The sequence below is a fragment of the Agrilus planipennis genome, unplaced genomic scaffold, assembly GCF_000699045.2.
Source record: "Agrilus planipennis isolate EAB-ADULT unplaced genomic scaffold, Apla_2.0 scaffold102, whole genome shotgun sequence".
Lineage (NCBI taxonomy): Eukaryota > Metazoa > Arthropoda > Insecta > Coleoptera > Buprestidae > Agrilus > Agrilus planipennis.
Genome location: NW_020439034.1, coordinates 226,566 through 242,924, shown reverse-complemented (window position 1 = coordinate 242,924; position 16,359 = coordinate 226,566). Strand labels below are relative to the sequence as shown.

General features: G+C 35.7%; 1 protein-coding gene across 1 annotated transcript in view; it reads left to right on the top strand.

Moving 5' to 3' along the window:
* Window positions 1–2,079: 2,079 nt before the first annotated feature.
* The window catches only part of LOC112905050 (fasciclin-1-like), a gene marked incomplete at its 3' end in the record, with an annotated part of 224,498 nt that continues 210,218 nt past the window's right edge, over window positions 2,080–16,359 (top strand). The window contains 1 exon segment of the mRNA XM_025976652.1: window positions 2,080–2,323. Within this exon segment, the coding sequence (XP_025832437.1) occupies window positions 2,183–2,323 (141 nt within the window).

Genomic DNA, 16,359 nt, shown 5'->3' with positions numbered 1-16,359 from the left:
GCATTAATAGACTGGAACACCGCTATGAGAAATGTATCAGCCTTGGAGGAGATTATGTTGAGAAATAAAAAAAAAAATTTTTAAAAACCTTGTTTTTCTTGGTCAGGCCGGAAACTTATCAATCCACCCTCGTATAAGAATTAGGTCTTTATTCCAATTTTATGTCGATGTCGTTACACCTAACAGAGTTGTAATAGGAGGGGAGGTGAATAGGGGCAAAGGGGTGAACTAGACAAAAATATCTTGATTGGTTCCCATTATTTCGGAAAAACTTTTAGGCAGGGGAAGGAGAAATCAATTAGCGAAATTGAATGTGACATTGACCTTGATCTTCGAGGCCTTTTGACTATCAAGTAATTGCTTTTAATGGGAATACCAATATAAAGGGTAGGAAGTTCGTTGTCGTTGAAATTCGTTGACAATTGGTAGGTATTATAAAAGCGGTTTTAATGTTTTTTATCCAATTTGCGTTAAATATTGAATGAACTTTTGTATTTTATGAATTGCATAACCCGGCGCCTTCACCAAAGTTCATCATCATCATCATCATCATCATAAGGTCGTCAGTCCTAAGACTGCTTGGACACGCACCTCCACTCTTTCCTATTCTGAGCTAAACTTTTTCCTAAAAATAGAACAACCTACATCCTTAACTATTTGCGAACAATAATCTAACCTAGGTCTACCTCTACCCCTTCTAACTGTTCCTGTTTCTGCCTCTAATATGTCTCTGACTAGACCTTCATGCCTAAGTGACCTACCAACCTATTTCGACTATTTTTTTATTGACTTCCGTAGAGTCCTCTTCATTTCTAATCTTTTCTACCTACGTTATCCGCATGTAACACCACATTTCGAAGGCTTCTAACCTTTTCTTTTCCGCCGCGCCCACTGTCCATGTTTTGCACCCGTACAACGCCGCGCTCCACACATACACCATTAACAATCTTTTTCGAATTTCTAAATTTATCGTTCGCGAGCATAGAAGTGACTTCTTTTTATTAAAGGCGACACGACCTTGCGCTATCCTCTGCTTTATATCCCCACTACTCCTTCCGTCCTGACTTATCTGACTTCCTAGATATCGAAAATTAGCCACTTCTAATTTTTCGTCTCCTATCTTTATATTCGCTCTTTCCCTACTTTTTCTTCCCTTGCATACCAGTATTTTAGTTTTTCTTTTATTTATTTTCATGCAGTAGTGATCTGTCAGTACCGCTTCCATTTTATTTAAAGCTAGATGCTAATACTGCTCAAATAGAAAACATGAACACAGTTGGGTTTAGGGAATTGCGAATATTAGCTCAGGAAAGGAAAGAGTGGAGGTGCATGTCCAACCAGCTATAGGACTGACGACTTCATCATGATGAGAATTATCAGTTATTCCGTCGAATTCTAAAAAAGTGCCGGATCTAAACCGGGTTCCTGATCACATCTCTCTATCGATGTCTCGGATAGGAACATTCTTTTTTTAACTCAAATTAGAATTTCATTCTTTTCTTTCCCATCATCCCCATACATTTCCTATTATCTCTAACGCTGTCTTCCTCAGTTTTTTTTAAAGCCCATCTACTACATTATTTTTTTGCAGTACGTACGAATTCTAGTGCTTTGCACTTCTTCGATTATTTTTCCTTTTAACTGGAATTCTGGCTTTTCCTCTCTTCTTTCTGACTTTTTTTTTCTTAAAATTTTTAACACTTTTAACACACGAATTTTTGAAGCATTTCTTTTAAGCCTCTTCCTTGTTGGTCGCTAATAATACTATGTAGCCAGCAAGAGTAGAAGTGTAATATTGAATATCCTTTAAAATGTCGTTCTAAACATCCCCACAGGTTCTTTAAAAACTCATTAATTAAGCGTTTAGTTTTTCCTATTAGAAAAGAAAACTCTCTCTGCGTAGGTGTTATACCGAGTGGAAATGTATCGTATGAAATATTATTATCGGGAATGCCTGATACATCAAGAAGCGTGTATGTTGTCGAATTTTCTTTCAAAGAGTCCGGATTCGTTTGCGCATGTTGGTTACTCCGGGAGCGATGCGGTTATACTGTAGTCGAAATGGTGGGGGCCGAATAGTCCGTGATGCCGTTCAGTTGAACTTTCTCCGTGTTGTGGTGAACTTCTTCTTCATACGTAGTACCCATCATCATTAGAGTTGTTGGATCGCGGATTTTTGACGATGCTTTACCGTTCGCGATTTTGTTTCGAACTTTTTCTGTGGCTGTTCTGGGCTCGTGCCCAGGCGAACGTTGCGGACGCTGAGGTCAATATCGACACCACGATCGAGGAGCATATGCGGAAAGATGCGGACTTGTCTCAGGTAAGATAATTTTTTGGTTGTTTGAAACGATTGCGGACTGCCCGGCGAGCGACTTGAAGAGTGGAACGTGAATTTGACGGTCAAGGTTGTTGCCGGTGAATGAAAACTGGCATTGTCGAAGGTTTTCTAGTTATCAATTGCAAGTTTTTTTCGGTTATTGGGTTGGTATCGCGCGTGTAGTAAATAATCTAATGTGGAAAAAAATTCAAAAAGTTGAAAAATGTATTTGCCGAAATGCTTTTCAAGATACAAGAAAAATTATAAAAGAAGAAATAAAACACATAAAGTGCTACAATAAGGATGAATGAATGAATGAATGGTGAATTTCGGTGATGATCGTCGTCTGTTTGTGTGTCACTGTCGATTATTTTGGCATGTATTGTGTCAAAGTAATTGGCTTGAAATTTTGATATAGCATGTAGTTTGTGGTTGAAATACAAAAAAAAAAAGAAAACCAAAATCATTTTATTTTCTTTGGAAAAGAGGTCTAACATTTGTAAGTGGAATACAGAGATAGGTACAATTTTAAATGCTCTTTATTTAAATTTTGAACCATTTTGGGTTATTTCTAAAATATTGAACATTCTGTCATGTTAAAATCTGATATCATTTATCGCTACTAAGTTTTAGGTCAAATTTTCTACTACTTATCGATTAATTTTTGTATTGGGTTTGGGTTTTGCTTCTTTTGAATTACTAAAAAATTTTTTTAAAAAAGAAAACAGACTAGGTAATTGTTATATATGCAGGGAATGTCAGGAGTACCTATTTGACCTATCTTTTTAAACTTATTACGTTTTAAAATGCAAGTTGAAAACTTTGTAATGGTTAATTTCCATTACATATTAGAATTAAGTGGAAAAATAATAGGTAAAATCAATTTCATTAGTTAATTGCAATACTTTTAAATTAAAAAAGTTCTTCATATGAAAAAAAAATCCAATTAAACACAAGATACAAATTAGGTACTTGAATGTGTCCAAGATACTGTGAATTAATTTCCCTTATAAATATTGTGTAGAGTTGGCAAAATTATAAGAAAACAATAGAAAGTAAAGAGGTTTTCTTTTAAGAAAAGTAGAAATGCTCGCCTGAGTCTTTTTTGTTTATTTTTAGAAAAATAAATGTGAAACAAATAGAAAAATGAGGTATTTCGCCTTTTCCATTAGGATTCTCTCCAAGCTCTGTCGTCTCAGGAAGGGTGAGCTAGGAAAATTGAAATTTATGTTGAATGGAAAAATCTAGGGATTTTTACCCATCTATCATAAGCAATTTTATATGCTTGCAAAATATTAATGTTGCGGAAATCATTTTGAAAAGAAGCGATTTAAAAACACTGTTTCTCATTTAATGCTTATTTTCTCAGTTTGTAAAGTTGTTGGTTTGATAAGAAAGATAAAAAAATCTTTCACCGAATGCTTGATATTCGGACTAGATGGTCGACGTCTCGATTCGTTCCTGCGGCGTTGAGAACACCGATGGAATTAACTAAAAGTTTTGTCAGTAAGTTGTTTCCATTTTACATCCGTACATCAGTAAAACTAAATATTGTTGGAAAGCTAAAGCAAAAAGCTACAAAACCGTGTAAAATTTAATCGAAGTGGAAGCCTTCAACATCAGCGATGCAGCGACGAAGTTGATTATTGATTCATGAATCTAGGTGTAATTGTTTGACAGCTTTCTTAATGGAGTTTTTCAAAGCGGTAATTGTTGAGTGTCGTTTATTGAACGATAACGCTTGCAGTTTTGTCCATTGTGCGTAATGCAATGGATTGAGATCGTGGTCACCCATTAATGGAAGGATGAATGCCGAAATGGGTGGATAAAAGCCGATGAGAAATTGTTCTTCAAATATTATTGATTGAGTTTTGTTTTGTGAGCAGTCGCCTAATTTTTCTCAAATAAGTTTCGGAAATGGGCTGATTATTATTATTATTATTATCCTGGTCTTCTTAATTTTTACTGGTAACTTTGAGCAAGTGAAGACGGGCAAATGCCAAAGAACCTCACTCACATCTTTTGGGATATGATATGAAAACCAATTTTCTGTTCTTAAAATTTAAAACATGCGAAATCGCATTCGATTGATTCACATAATAATTTAATGCTTTTTTAGTACTAATTTACTCTTCTAATTAAAATGTTAGTTCTCCATTCCTTATTCGAATATGTAATGAGAATTAAAAAATGGTATTTAAAAAAAAATTTTTTAGGGTTGCTAACGAAAATATAGGTCTCAGATCATACGTAAAAAGAAGAAGAATGATGTCAGGTCGCTATTTTAACAGTGGCATAATAGAATTTTTTTAAATTTTAATTGCAAATTAAAGTATGCAAAAACTAATACACCGGTCTCGACCAAATTCCAGGAAAAGTACCTAACTATAAATTTTCGTTTTAAAAAAAGCTATTCCTTGATAGATTCTCAGTGTATTGGATAATAGATACATTTTTCAGTACTTTTTAATAAACATTTTTAATCTTACTTGCATTATCTAATGGGATATTAACCGACGAACAAAAATAGTTTAGTCCAATTTCGTTCTAGAATTCCAGTTCGAGTTATTAACATATAACTACCCCTATATGTTGTTCAGTAGGTATCTCCCGGTCAATTCTTACCAAAAAAGTAATTGTGCAGCATCAGAATCATCACCTTGGCCTATATGAGAAGATAGTACTACACGTTTCTGGATAAAAAATTTTCCTTCCACTTTAGTACTCTTTGGCATAGGAATGGGAAAAAAATTAAAGTAATTTTACTGATAATTTTGTTTACCATGGCAAGAAATCTTACTATACTAGCAACATTTTTCAAACTCATTGGTTTATTTGAAGCTTTTTCCTATCGAATCCTGCTGTCACACTTAACAGCAAGATCCTCGAGGGAAGAAAGCATAATCATTTTGCGATTTTGTGATGTGCTTGACAGACATCCTAAGGAGTGGTCGAGAGACCCTTGATCTCAATCTATTAGATTTATGCACTTGGGGCCAGACATCAAGTGTGCAAGCTTGCAAAAAACGATACTTAAGGACTACCGCGTTGAAAAATTTCATAAAGAAAGCTGAAAAACATTTACTTACAATTCCGTTATTATGCCGGAAATACACCTGAGAAACATTGCCATTCGTTCGCATTCGTTTGCATTCGTTGGTGAAATGTGAGTTGCGAATGTTTACGAATTCCGGCAGGCGTTCGTGTGGACGTGTTGAAAATAATTTTCAATAATTTGGTCCAATTCGACGAGACTGGTTGGTCTTTATCAATAAAATCAAACAGCGACGGAAAGGACATAAGGTCAGAAAAACAGAAAAGTAACTACTTTTCAAAACTCATAGCACATAACAAGAATTTCTTCAGTATGTTGACACTATAAATTTTTTTCCTTTGTATTTGTCATCAGTACCTACATCATCATCTAAGGTCGTCAGTCCTAAGACTGATTGGACATGCACCTCCATTCATTCCTATCCTGATCTAATCCGCATTTCCTTAAAACTAGAACAGCCCACATCCTTAACTACTTGCTAACAGTAATCTAATCTAGGTCTCCCACTACCCCTCCTAACTTCCCTTTCTGCCTCTTATATGTCTCTGACTAGACCTACCAACCTATCTCGCCTATTTCTTATTGACATCCATAGAGTCATCTATTCTCCTATTCTTTCTAATACCTCTTCATTTCTAACCTTCTCTATCCACGGTATCCTCATCATTCGCCTATAGCACCACATCTCGAAAGCTTCTACCTTTTCTTTTCCGCCGCGCCCACTGTCCATGTTTGCCACCCGTACAGCGCCGTACTTCAGACATACACCTTTAACAATCTTTTTCGAATTTCTAACTTAACCGTTCGCGAGCATGGAAGTGACTTCTTTTTATTGTAGGCGACTCGACCCTGCACTATCCTCTGCTTTATATCCCTACTACTTCTTCGGTCTTGACTTATCTGACTTCCTAGATACCTAAAATCGGCCACTTCTTCTAATTTTTCGTCTCCTACCTTTATATTGGCTCATTCCCTGCTTTTTCTTCCCTTGCATCCCAGTATTTTTGTTTTACTTTTATTATTTGCATGTAGTACTCTCATCAGTACAATACACAATTTTAATTAATAAATAATAGTTACTGATACTGTTACTGAATGGGTGAAACGTGGTGGAACGTTAGCAAGTGTAAATATACAAAGGAAACGAATGAGAACAAATGGTAATGTTTCCGGCTTTAGATACGATTCGTGAATCAGTAGATGCATGACCAGGAAGACTTTGAACAATTTACTGACAAGACATTTGGTTGTACTGTTCATAATATGGTGTCCACAGTTACTTGGCTGAAATTCATTCAAATTAGTTTCAAAGTTCTGGATGAATCATGGGTGTCTAACATTTTCTTTCGTTTTTAAAATTATACCAAAAATTAGACACGTTCTCAAAGGAAGCACAATACTTGACATTTTGTTAACAAGGTCCTCCTTATTGTAACGAAACATTTTTTCTCTCGACGTAAATTGAAACAATTAAGTGGGTGTAATTTAGCATCTAATAGATGAGTCATGTTGTTGTCTTACAGTGACTGGTATACATTTACGCTTATAAATTCTTTGAAACACCGAAATAATAGGCCGTTACACATGATATACTTATTAGAGGAAGGATGTACAGGGTACCCAAAAAAATCATTCTTTCCAGGCTACCAGGCCAGGAAAAATCTGACAGAAAAATATGCAATTTTTGTATTTTTTCATTACCATGAAGTTTGTTTTTAAAAGTAAAATGAGAGTTCTATTTTATTTTGTATCTAATATCTTGTAGTAGAATTTTGTATTTACAAAAGAGAAATTAAGAGAAAAATACTTCACTTAATTAATAGACGCTCTTAATTGCTTTTGACTGACTGATCTTGCCGTGGGAAAAATATAATTGATCAGTAGATCGGGGCATTTTTATAGTATCGGGCCACCAATAATACGAGGGTGGATTGATAAGTTTCCGGCCTGACCAAGAAAAACAAGGTTTTTAAAAATTTTTTTTTTTTATTTCTCAACATAATCTCCTCCAAGGCTGATACATTTCTCATAGCGGTGTTCCAGTCTATTAATGCCATCTCTATAGACTGATTCGTCAAGCTCCTCAAAATAACCATTTACAGCTTCGATTACTTCTTCATTGTCCGCAAATCTCTTACCGCCAAGCCATTTTTTGAGATTAGGGAACAGAAAATAGTCACTCGGGGCTAGGTCTGGAGAGTAAGGAGGGTGCGGCATCAATTCAAACTTTAGATCGTTGATTTTAGCCGTCGCAACGATTGACGTGTGCGCTGGTGCGTTATCGTGATGAAACAAGATTTTTTTCTTCGCCAGATGAGGTCGTTTAATTTTCACCTCGTGGCTCAAACGTTGCAATAAGTCTGCGTAGTATTGACCAGTGATAGTATTACCCTTTGCAAGGTAATCAATGTATATAATACCTCTTGCATCCCAAAAAACAGTAGCCATAACCTTGTTCGCCGAAAAAATTGTTTTTGCCTTCTTTGGAGTTGGTTCCCCTGGTCCAATCCACTGTTTAGACTGTTCTTTGGTTTCAGGAGTGTAGTGGTGGACCCACGTTTCGTCAACGGTTACGAATCGACGCAAAAATTCGCTTGGATTACGCTTATACAATGACAAATTTGCGGTAGAAATGTTTTTTCGAATCAATTTTTGGTCGACTGTTAGCAAACGCGGCACCCATCTTGCACAGAGCTTTTCCATATGCAAATGTTGGTGCAAAATATGTTGCACACGTTCATATGACATCTTACAGGTCTCAGCTATCTCACGCACTTTCAATCTGCGGTCTCCCAGCACTATTTGATGAATTTTTTCGATCATATCTGGAGTTGTGACCTCAACGGGGCGTCCTGAGCGAGGCCCATCAGAGGTGCTCACACGACCCTTTTTAAACTCGGAAACCCACTGCTTAACGGTTGAATATGACGGGGAGGATGTCCCCAGTGTTGAGTCCATCTCTTTTTTAATTTCCTTCGGCGTTAACCCCTTCAAATAAAAGTATTTGATGACAGCACGATTTTCCTGCTTTTCCATTTTTACGAAAACCACAGAGGCGTCTTGTTCAGCGTGCTGTCAAACCTACACTAGCAAGGAGATCGGGCTGAAACTATAGCTACAAGCTATCCAAGGATGGTACTATAGAATGTCACCTCAAGGTAGGCCTAGTGGCGTCATCTCTTGGTTAGGCCGGAAACTTATCAATCCACCCTCGTATTCACGTAAATTCGAATAAGTAATTTGAAGGATTTTCCCTGAACGAGAAATTTTGAAAAATTATTAACAAAGTACTGTAAAGCTACCTGTCTTAACTGATTGAATCTCCACTCTTTCCTATTCTGAGCTAATCTTCGCATTTCTTTAAAAGAACATCCCACATCCTTAACTATTTGAGAACAGTAATATAATCTAGGTCTACTTTTATCTTTCTTAACTCCTGTTTCTGCTTCCAATATGTCTCTAACAAGCGCTTCATGCCTGAAAAGGTGTCCTACCAACCTATTTCGCCTATTTCTTATTGACTTCTATAGCGCCCTCTGTTCTTCTAATCTTTCTAATACCTTTTCATTTCTAACCTCTCTCCACGGTATCCTCATCATTCATCGGTAGGTACCCGACTGGAAAATATGATCGTGGACCTGACAGGGTATAACCTCAATTCATACAAGGTCCTGACAAGGACTACCCTATGTGGATATTAATATGACTGTTGCGCGTTTTTTTAGAAGGACCTGATAAAGAAATAAAAGTTAGGACTTAATAGGGAAATTCAAAGAACCCTATGAAAAGCTGATTGCAAATTTATTTTTAAAATAGGCCAGTATTAAGATAATCATAGACTTATTGATAAATCTTCGTATAAATAGACCATGAACACATACTATCATTGAAAAATATTGACATTACTATTAATAATATTATTATTAACTTTAAATTTTATGCTGTTTTGTCGATATCGCTTCCATTTTATTTAATACTATCTGTAACTCCTTCTTATTAGATGTTAATTTTTCTATATCATTTGCAAATTTAAGCATATTAATCTTTTACCCCTGTAAGTCTATCCCTAAAGTTGTCCTGCCTTTAGCTCGTTTTCAATATATACATAGATGAAAAAGTAGCCGTGACACTGTACATCCCTGTTTGACACCCTTCCTAATATTTATTTCTCTACGTTGCTGCTTAAGTTCAGTAACTGCCTGTTGCTTATTATAGAAAGTATATATTTTTTCTGAAATCTTACAGTTGGCGTGGTAAACGTGAGATTCAGGATCCCTTCTCCTGTTTATTTGTACAAATCTATCTTTCACAGTTACAGAAATTTTTTACTAATGAAGTTGTTCACATGGTTTTAAAGAGATATTTGAACATATGCATGTAACCATATAAATAAAGTTTCCTTGAACTTTCGCCATTTAGTTTAATTATTTGCTGATGGTAATTTATCTTTTCGAGCAAAATGTGTATTTTCTTACTTGCTTTTTAGCAAAAACTTGCAGGTCTACGGGCTTGACGTAAACAAAGTAGGCAGCTCGTTAGTTTTCTTGTAAAGTACATCACAATTTCTACTCTTTAAGTTACAAGTAGCTAGTTGCTTTGAAGTTATTGTTTAAAAATTTTCCATGTCTTCAAGATAATTAGGTAAAACTGACAAAGGTTAGTAGTCTCTTTATTGCTTAAAATAATTTAAATTATTCATTTTTTAAATCCCGTTTGCCACAAATTGCACTTATATATAGGGCGATCAAAATTTCTATTTATGTAGTATTTTAAAGTCGTGTGGTATGTTAAATAAATACTCATAGTTCTCATGAAAACTGTAATCGTAGTAGACTTTGCCGTAATATGACATGATGTGATGAAAGTCATGAATCGACGCCATACTGTTGATTCGCTCTGAAATATATTGGCCAGTGCGTTGACATCAAATTGACGGCATATTGAGAATAGTGTTTGTGCTCGTTTACAACATTTTTGCTCCAGTGTAATATAGATTCATGACGTCATCAGGAGTGGCCAGTACAGGGTTTGTCCGGAAAGTAATAGGACTGATTTCCTTCCGCCGCGACTGTACTTCGGAGCGTGCACGCAACGACTGGATTCGGTAAAGGGCATCGAGTGGAAGTGTGCCAAGAAAATTTAAACATGTGTGAAAGTGACCCCCAATTTTTGAATAACGTAATCACAGGTGACGAGTCATGGATCTTTGAGTATGATCCCGAGACAAAGAGGAAATCTTCCGAGTGGCACACGCCGGCGTCTCCTCGCCCAAAAAAGGGAAGAATGAGCAAATCCAAAGTGAAAACGATGCTCATTGTCTTTTTTGACATGAAAGGCATCGTCTACCATGAATTTGTTCCTCATGGACAAACCGTCAACGCCAAGAGACTCAAATGAAGGGTCAATAGGGTCCGACAAGACATCGCAGCCGACTTGAAGTTGCACCATGACAACGCCCCGGCTCACACCACTTTTCTTGTGGACAGCTACCTGACCAAGGCCGGCATCCCAACGCTTCCGCAGCCGCCCTACAGCCCAGATGTGGCCCCCCGGACTTTTTTTTGTTTGCCCGCCTGAAAAGGCCGATGAAAGGCAAGCATTTTGAGACGACAGACGGGATCCAAGCAGCATGCACCGCGGCTCTTAAGGCTATTCCGGAGAATCCCTTCCGTGACGCCTTCAATGCTTGGAAATCGCGCTGGCAGCGCTGCATCGACGCAGAAGGAGCCTATTTTGAAAGTTTTTAAAGAATTGTAACGATTGGCTCAATATTTTTTTTAAATCGACTCGCTCCTATTACTTTCCGGACAAACCCTGTATGCTGGTTTATATTTCGGAATACATTCTAGGACAACAGTCCTACTGGTACTTGATCGTCCTAAATTATTTTGTTATTTGTCATCATTTCTGAATTTGTGTTAAAGTTGTTCTGTAAAGTAGGATTTTAGCGGAAGCTGCCGTTCTTCTCAGCATAGAAGGAATCAATTGACCCGAAAGGCACGTCACAGTGACAGGTATGGCGGAGTGAAAACTGGCTTAACATCTACCAAGTATCATGTTACTTTGATCCATTATAATCAGTACGCTTGGTTGAACCAATTACATCTCCCGCATGTTTTATGCCTTATTCATATTCGTGGTGCTTTGAGTCGAATGAAAGCATCAGGGATACGGTTGTATAGACATACATGTGCTTTTTAAATTAATGAACGAAATTATAGGGACGTGGTAGCCTAAATTATAGTCCTTTTTAAGTTTGCGTTGTATCGTATAGTGATGTTCATGGGTTCGAGTTCTTCCCCCCTATTAGTTAGCACCGTTGCTTCGAGTGGTCGAAATTCACTTTTGTGAACAATTTGTTTAATCACATTGTTTGTGTTAAAAATTGTTTGAAAATTTAAATTTAAAGGAATTGTTTGTAAATAGGTATGCAACACATCGTACACTTCAGCATAAGATATTGCTGATGCCAACTACGTAATACTCATAATTTCTTTTATATACAATATTAAAAACTCTTCAACGAACAAAATTTGACATTATTGAAATGTAAACCCACTTGTTCCAGGCACAAGACAAAAAGTAACATAAAAATGTAGTACAGAAGTATTTATAATCTCTGAACAATAGAATCATTCTTGAAAATAAGTACTCTCGGTGATGCAGGTGCAGACCGCTTATCTATTATGCGTAGGCAGGGCTGTGGACACCACTGTATCATTGTTTTTCAAGATATGTGATTGTTAAAAATAAAAAATGTCAATTTTGCATTAGTTCTTTAATGATAAATACATGCTAATAATAATCATGAACATTGACATTTTGTTGTTCATAAAAATAGTATTTTTCAACTTCATCTGTTTTTACAGTACAGTTAACAAACTCGATGTTTTTTTATGAACGAGGAAATGTATATGTACCGAAATGCGAAGTGTTTTAATCAAATTAAAGCTTTTAATTAAAAAATGTTGTTAATAGAATAGAATTTTTTGAAATTTACTCTGTAAACAATTTCATTTGGAATATTGCACATTCTGCCCATGGACAGGACGAATGTATGGTGTACTAGGAAATGTCATAGTTAATACAAAAAAACCTCCAATATAAACTTTGAATTAGGTTTTTGGAAATGTAGGAGCTTCGTATGATACAAAATTTTTCCGTAATTTAGTTTTTTAAAATATTTATTTGAACTAAATGAACTAAATTTACTTTTGAAAATGAGATGGGTTTCCGTCTGTTTGTGTTTGAAAAATTATTTATGGTAATTTGGAGGCGGTGATGCCGAATTTCCTCCGGCAGGTAGTTTTGGTTAATATATAGATAGTCGAATTTCCTCCAGGGTACTAACCGAGTTCCCTCCCGTTCATATCAGCTCCGATAATTAAGTTAACGACTACTGACTGATTTTATTTATCGAAAATCATTATATATTTATAGTGCACTTCAGTACTTCAGTATATTAAAGATAAAATAATTTCAGAAAAAAAACGCATATCATTATGAAATGATTATTTATTTAATTTTTAAACGGTTTCCCACTACCTTAACAAATTCAATGTTTGGAAATTCGTGTGCGTCTAGCTTTTTGATGCAATCATCCAGAAAAACTTTATTAGTTTTAGTTTGTCTTGTATTTGACCAATAGAAGGGTAGTCTGATAAAATTATTATTGTTATTGTGGTGTCTATAATATATGAATAATATTAAGATTAATATGTGATGTGAGGCTGTATTTATAAATAACTGTTTATGACTATAGCGGCAATTAGCACTCAAGGTCATCCGCCGCCGTTGGGAGGCAATTGATGTACAATTAGGAGGGAATTCGACATACTGAAACCCTAATTAAAAACAGGTATATGGGAGGGAACTAGGCATTATCCTTTGGAGGAGTTAGCGAGGTTAGAGATTTTAAAATTGGAGTGGTATCTACCTATTTGAATTTTGTTCATACTAAAGAAATATATCTGGAGTCTCTTTAGTTAGTTATTGCTTTGTAAATGCTTAATAATCAGATAAGCTAGTTTTCAAACCATAACCAAAGTAAAACCCTAGTCTGATTTTAAAGTATCTATAGTATTATTAATATGTTCAAACCACAGTTTTCAAAGCTGGCATGGCGTTAATGTTGAATCAAATTATTTTAAACTGTTAACAGGGGTTGTGGCAAAAGGAAAGAAATAATGCCCAAGAATTCGTCGTCAGTCCTAAGACTGGTTGGACATGAACCCCCACTCTTTCCTATCCTGAGCTAATCTTTGCATTTCCCTAAAACCAGAACATCCCACATCCTTAACTATTTGCGAACAGTAATCTAATCTAGGTCATCTAATATGTCTTTGACTAGACCTTCATGCCTGAGAAGGTGTCCTACTAACCTATCTCGCCTATTTCTTATTGACTTCCATAGAGTCCTCTGTTTTCCTATTATTTCTAATACCTCTTCATTTCTAACCATGTCTATCCACGGTATCCTCACCGTTCGCCTGTAACACCACATTTTTAACGCTTTTAACCTTTTCTTTTCCGCCGCACCCGCTGTCCATGTTTCGAACGCGTACTCCAAACATACACCTTTAACAACCTTTTCCGAATTTCTAAAAATCATTAAATTTTACTAAAATCCACAAAGTAGGTATATGATTGAAAGATTTAGGCTGTACTATTAATGGCAATAATACGGAACCGAGCGGCCTAGCCTAATTCTAATCGTTATATATAACAGCTTTAGCATTCAGGACACCATCGGTAAATATCGAGGTCCACGTTTTCGTCTGGTTTCCTCGGATCGTGTAGATAAATGCTGGGGCAATAATATTTCAGAACCACTCTTCTTTGGTCTTCAGCATTTTTAACTATTTTAGGTCACCAAACCTTTGTGCGTAATTTAGCTTTATATTCGCTATTCCCAGAATCTAAAACGAATTCATTGTTATTTTCGATGCATTAGCTATGCATTGTAATCATGATGCAATTGGCCGTGTATATTCTATAATTTGGTTGACGTGATAATCATTATCGAAAGAATTACAATTTAGATCCTACACAATCGTGAGAATCAGTCGACTATGGTACTTCCCAACTTTATAAATAACTTTATAGTCCCAGGCCTGTGATCGCTCAATATGAAAGCAAGGTTTTGATCGTTCCCTAAAAAATAACTTCTAGGGGTTTGTATCTGGATCAGTTCAAATTCATTTTTCTCGTATAACATGTAAAAATTCTTGACAGTCCAAATCGATGTCAGAGCTTCTTTTCAGATTTGGCAGTAACATTTTTTTTAACATCCAATAAATTTTTTTTCTCGCAACACACGGTCCACTTGATTCATATTTACTGAGAACCGCACCCAAACCTACCGAGTTCCCGTCAGCAATTACCTGTGCTCTGTCATTTGGATCATAAAAACCTAGGGTACAAATGTTGCTAAAACAATCTTTTGTTTATTATTCCTCCAAAAGTTTAGTAATATTAGCTTGTTTGTGAAGCTTTTGCCTAAGAAGTTGCCGTAGAGATTAAAAATGCATTTCTCTACAAAGTTAACAAGATCAAGAAAACTTTGTTCAGAGACCGTTCTTCTTGACGCAGGTCGTAAAGTTCCTGAATAGAGTTTTAGAGAATGTTTTGCAAATTTACAAGGCGGCGTTATATTTATTTGGTAGTAGACTCTTCGAGAATGTCTAGATGCATCGGTTATATGGTTAAATTAGTTTATAGAGGTACCGGTTCAGGAAGGATTCAGTTATGCATGTGAACAGACTATGGTCAGCAGATTAGCCCACGCAGTTCACCCAGTATGGGATATATTATCAAGAGACTTTTGCTCCTGTGGTGAGATTTGACTCTGTGACCACACTATTAGCTATTGTAGCTGAACTAAATCCATACATTTGACAGTTTGACGCTAAACTAGTCTTCGTGCATGGAAATAATGAAGAAGAAATTTTTATAGAATAGCCGTATGGTTATGCGAAAGATGAAAAAGCTTGCCTTCACTTAAGAGTTTTTATGAACTGAAGCGAATCGTAAATTTCTTAAAAAATCTCAGATGTAATCAACCTAACTCTGGTAGATGCACAGGCATTTTATAATATTACCAGTCATAATGAAAATAGAATCTTTATTTTTTTTTTGATGTATGATGGCTAAATTTGTGGAACGAGCAAAGCAAGCATGGAGGCAGTATTGTTAACTCTGTATGATGAATTCGAAACAACCTATTCAGTTGCTCAATGCTCTGTTGGCTCGTAAATTGAACAGAATCTCTCTGAGAAACAGCTGCGTGCTCATCAAACGGTTTATACACTTAAAATTTTTAAACGCTTTAATCGTGAGTGTTCTAATGCAGTAGCCATTTCAGTAAATCTTGAAACAAAACAACAAACAAAATTTTCTAGAACAAATTATTCTGTACGCGATACGCAAGTGTTCCCTTACCGAGAAGCTATTGACTTCTTATTGCACTTAATGATAGACTCACACCGATATCGCCTTCATAATCTACCATATTGAGTAGTTTTATGGAAATAATTTTAAAGATTTGTTTAAATGTCTGGTGAGTACTGCAACATAAATAGGAGATAGTCAAGAGGTGTTTTTTGGAATTGAACTCACTTGTACTTTCAACTGCCTTTTTCTCGAAAACGATGAACTTTCGCGCATACAAATATTTTTATAATTTCATGTTTTATAGTGTTCTATCATTTCCTTCCAGCTCGGAATTTATATCTGTTACACCTTGTATGTCCTCATCATTTTTAGTAATTCAATCTTATGTGTCTAGACAATGGCAGTTGTTTCTGTTCTATTTTTTCAAACTACATTGCATATTGTTTCGTTTGCTAGCTTGTTCTAAAATATTGTAATATTCGTGGGTTTAACAAAATCAACTTCTAAGACTGATAACGACAAAAACTATTTATTTACACTAATTATTAAAGAACTTAAAAACATTATTAAATTATTACTAAACTTAGGTTAT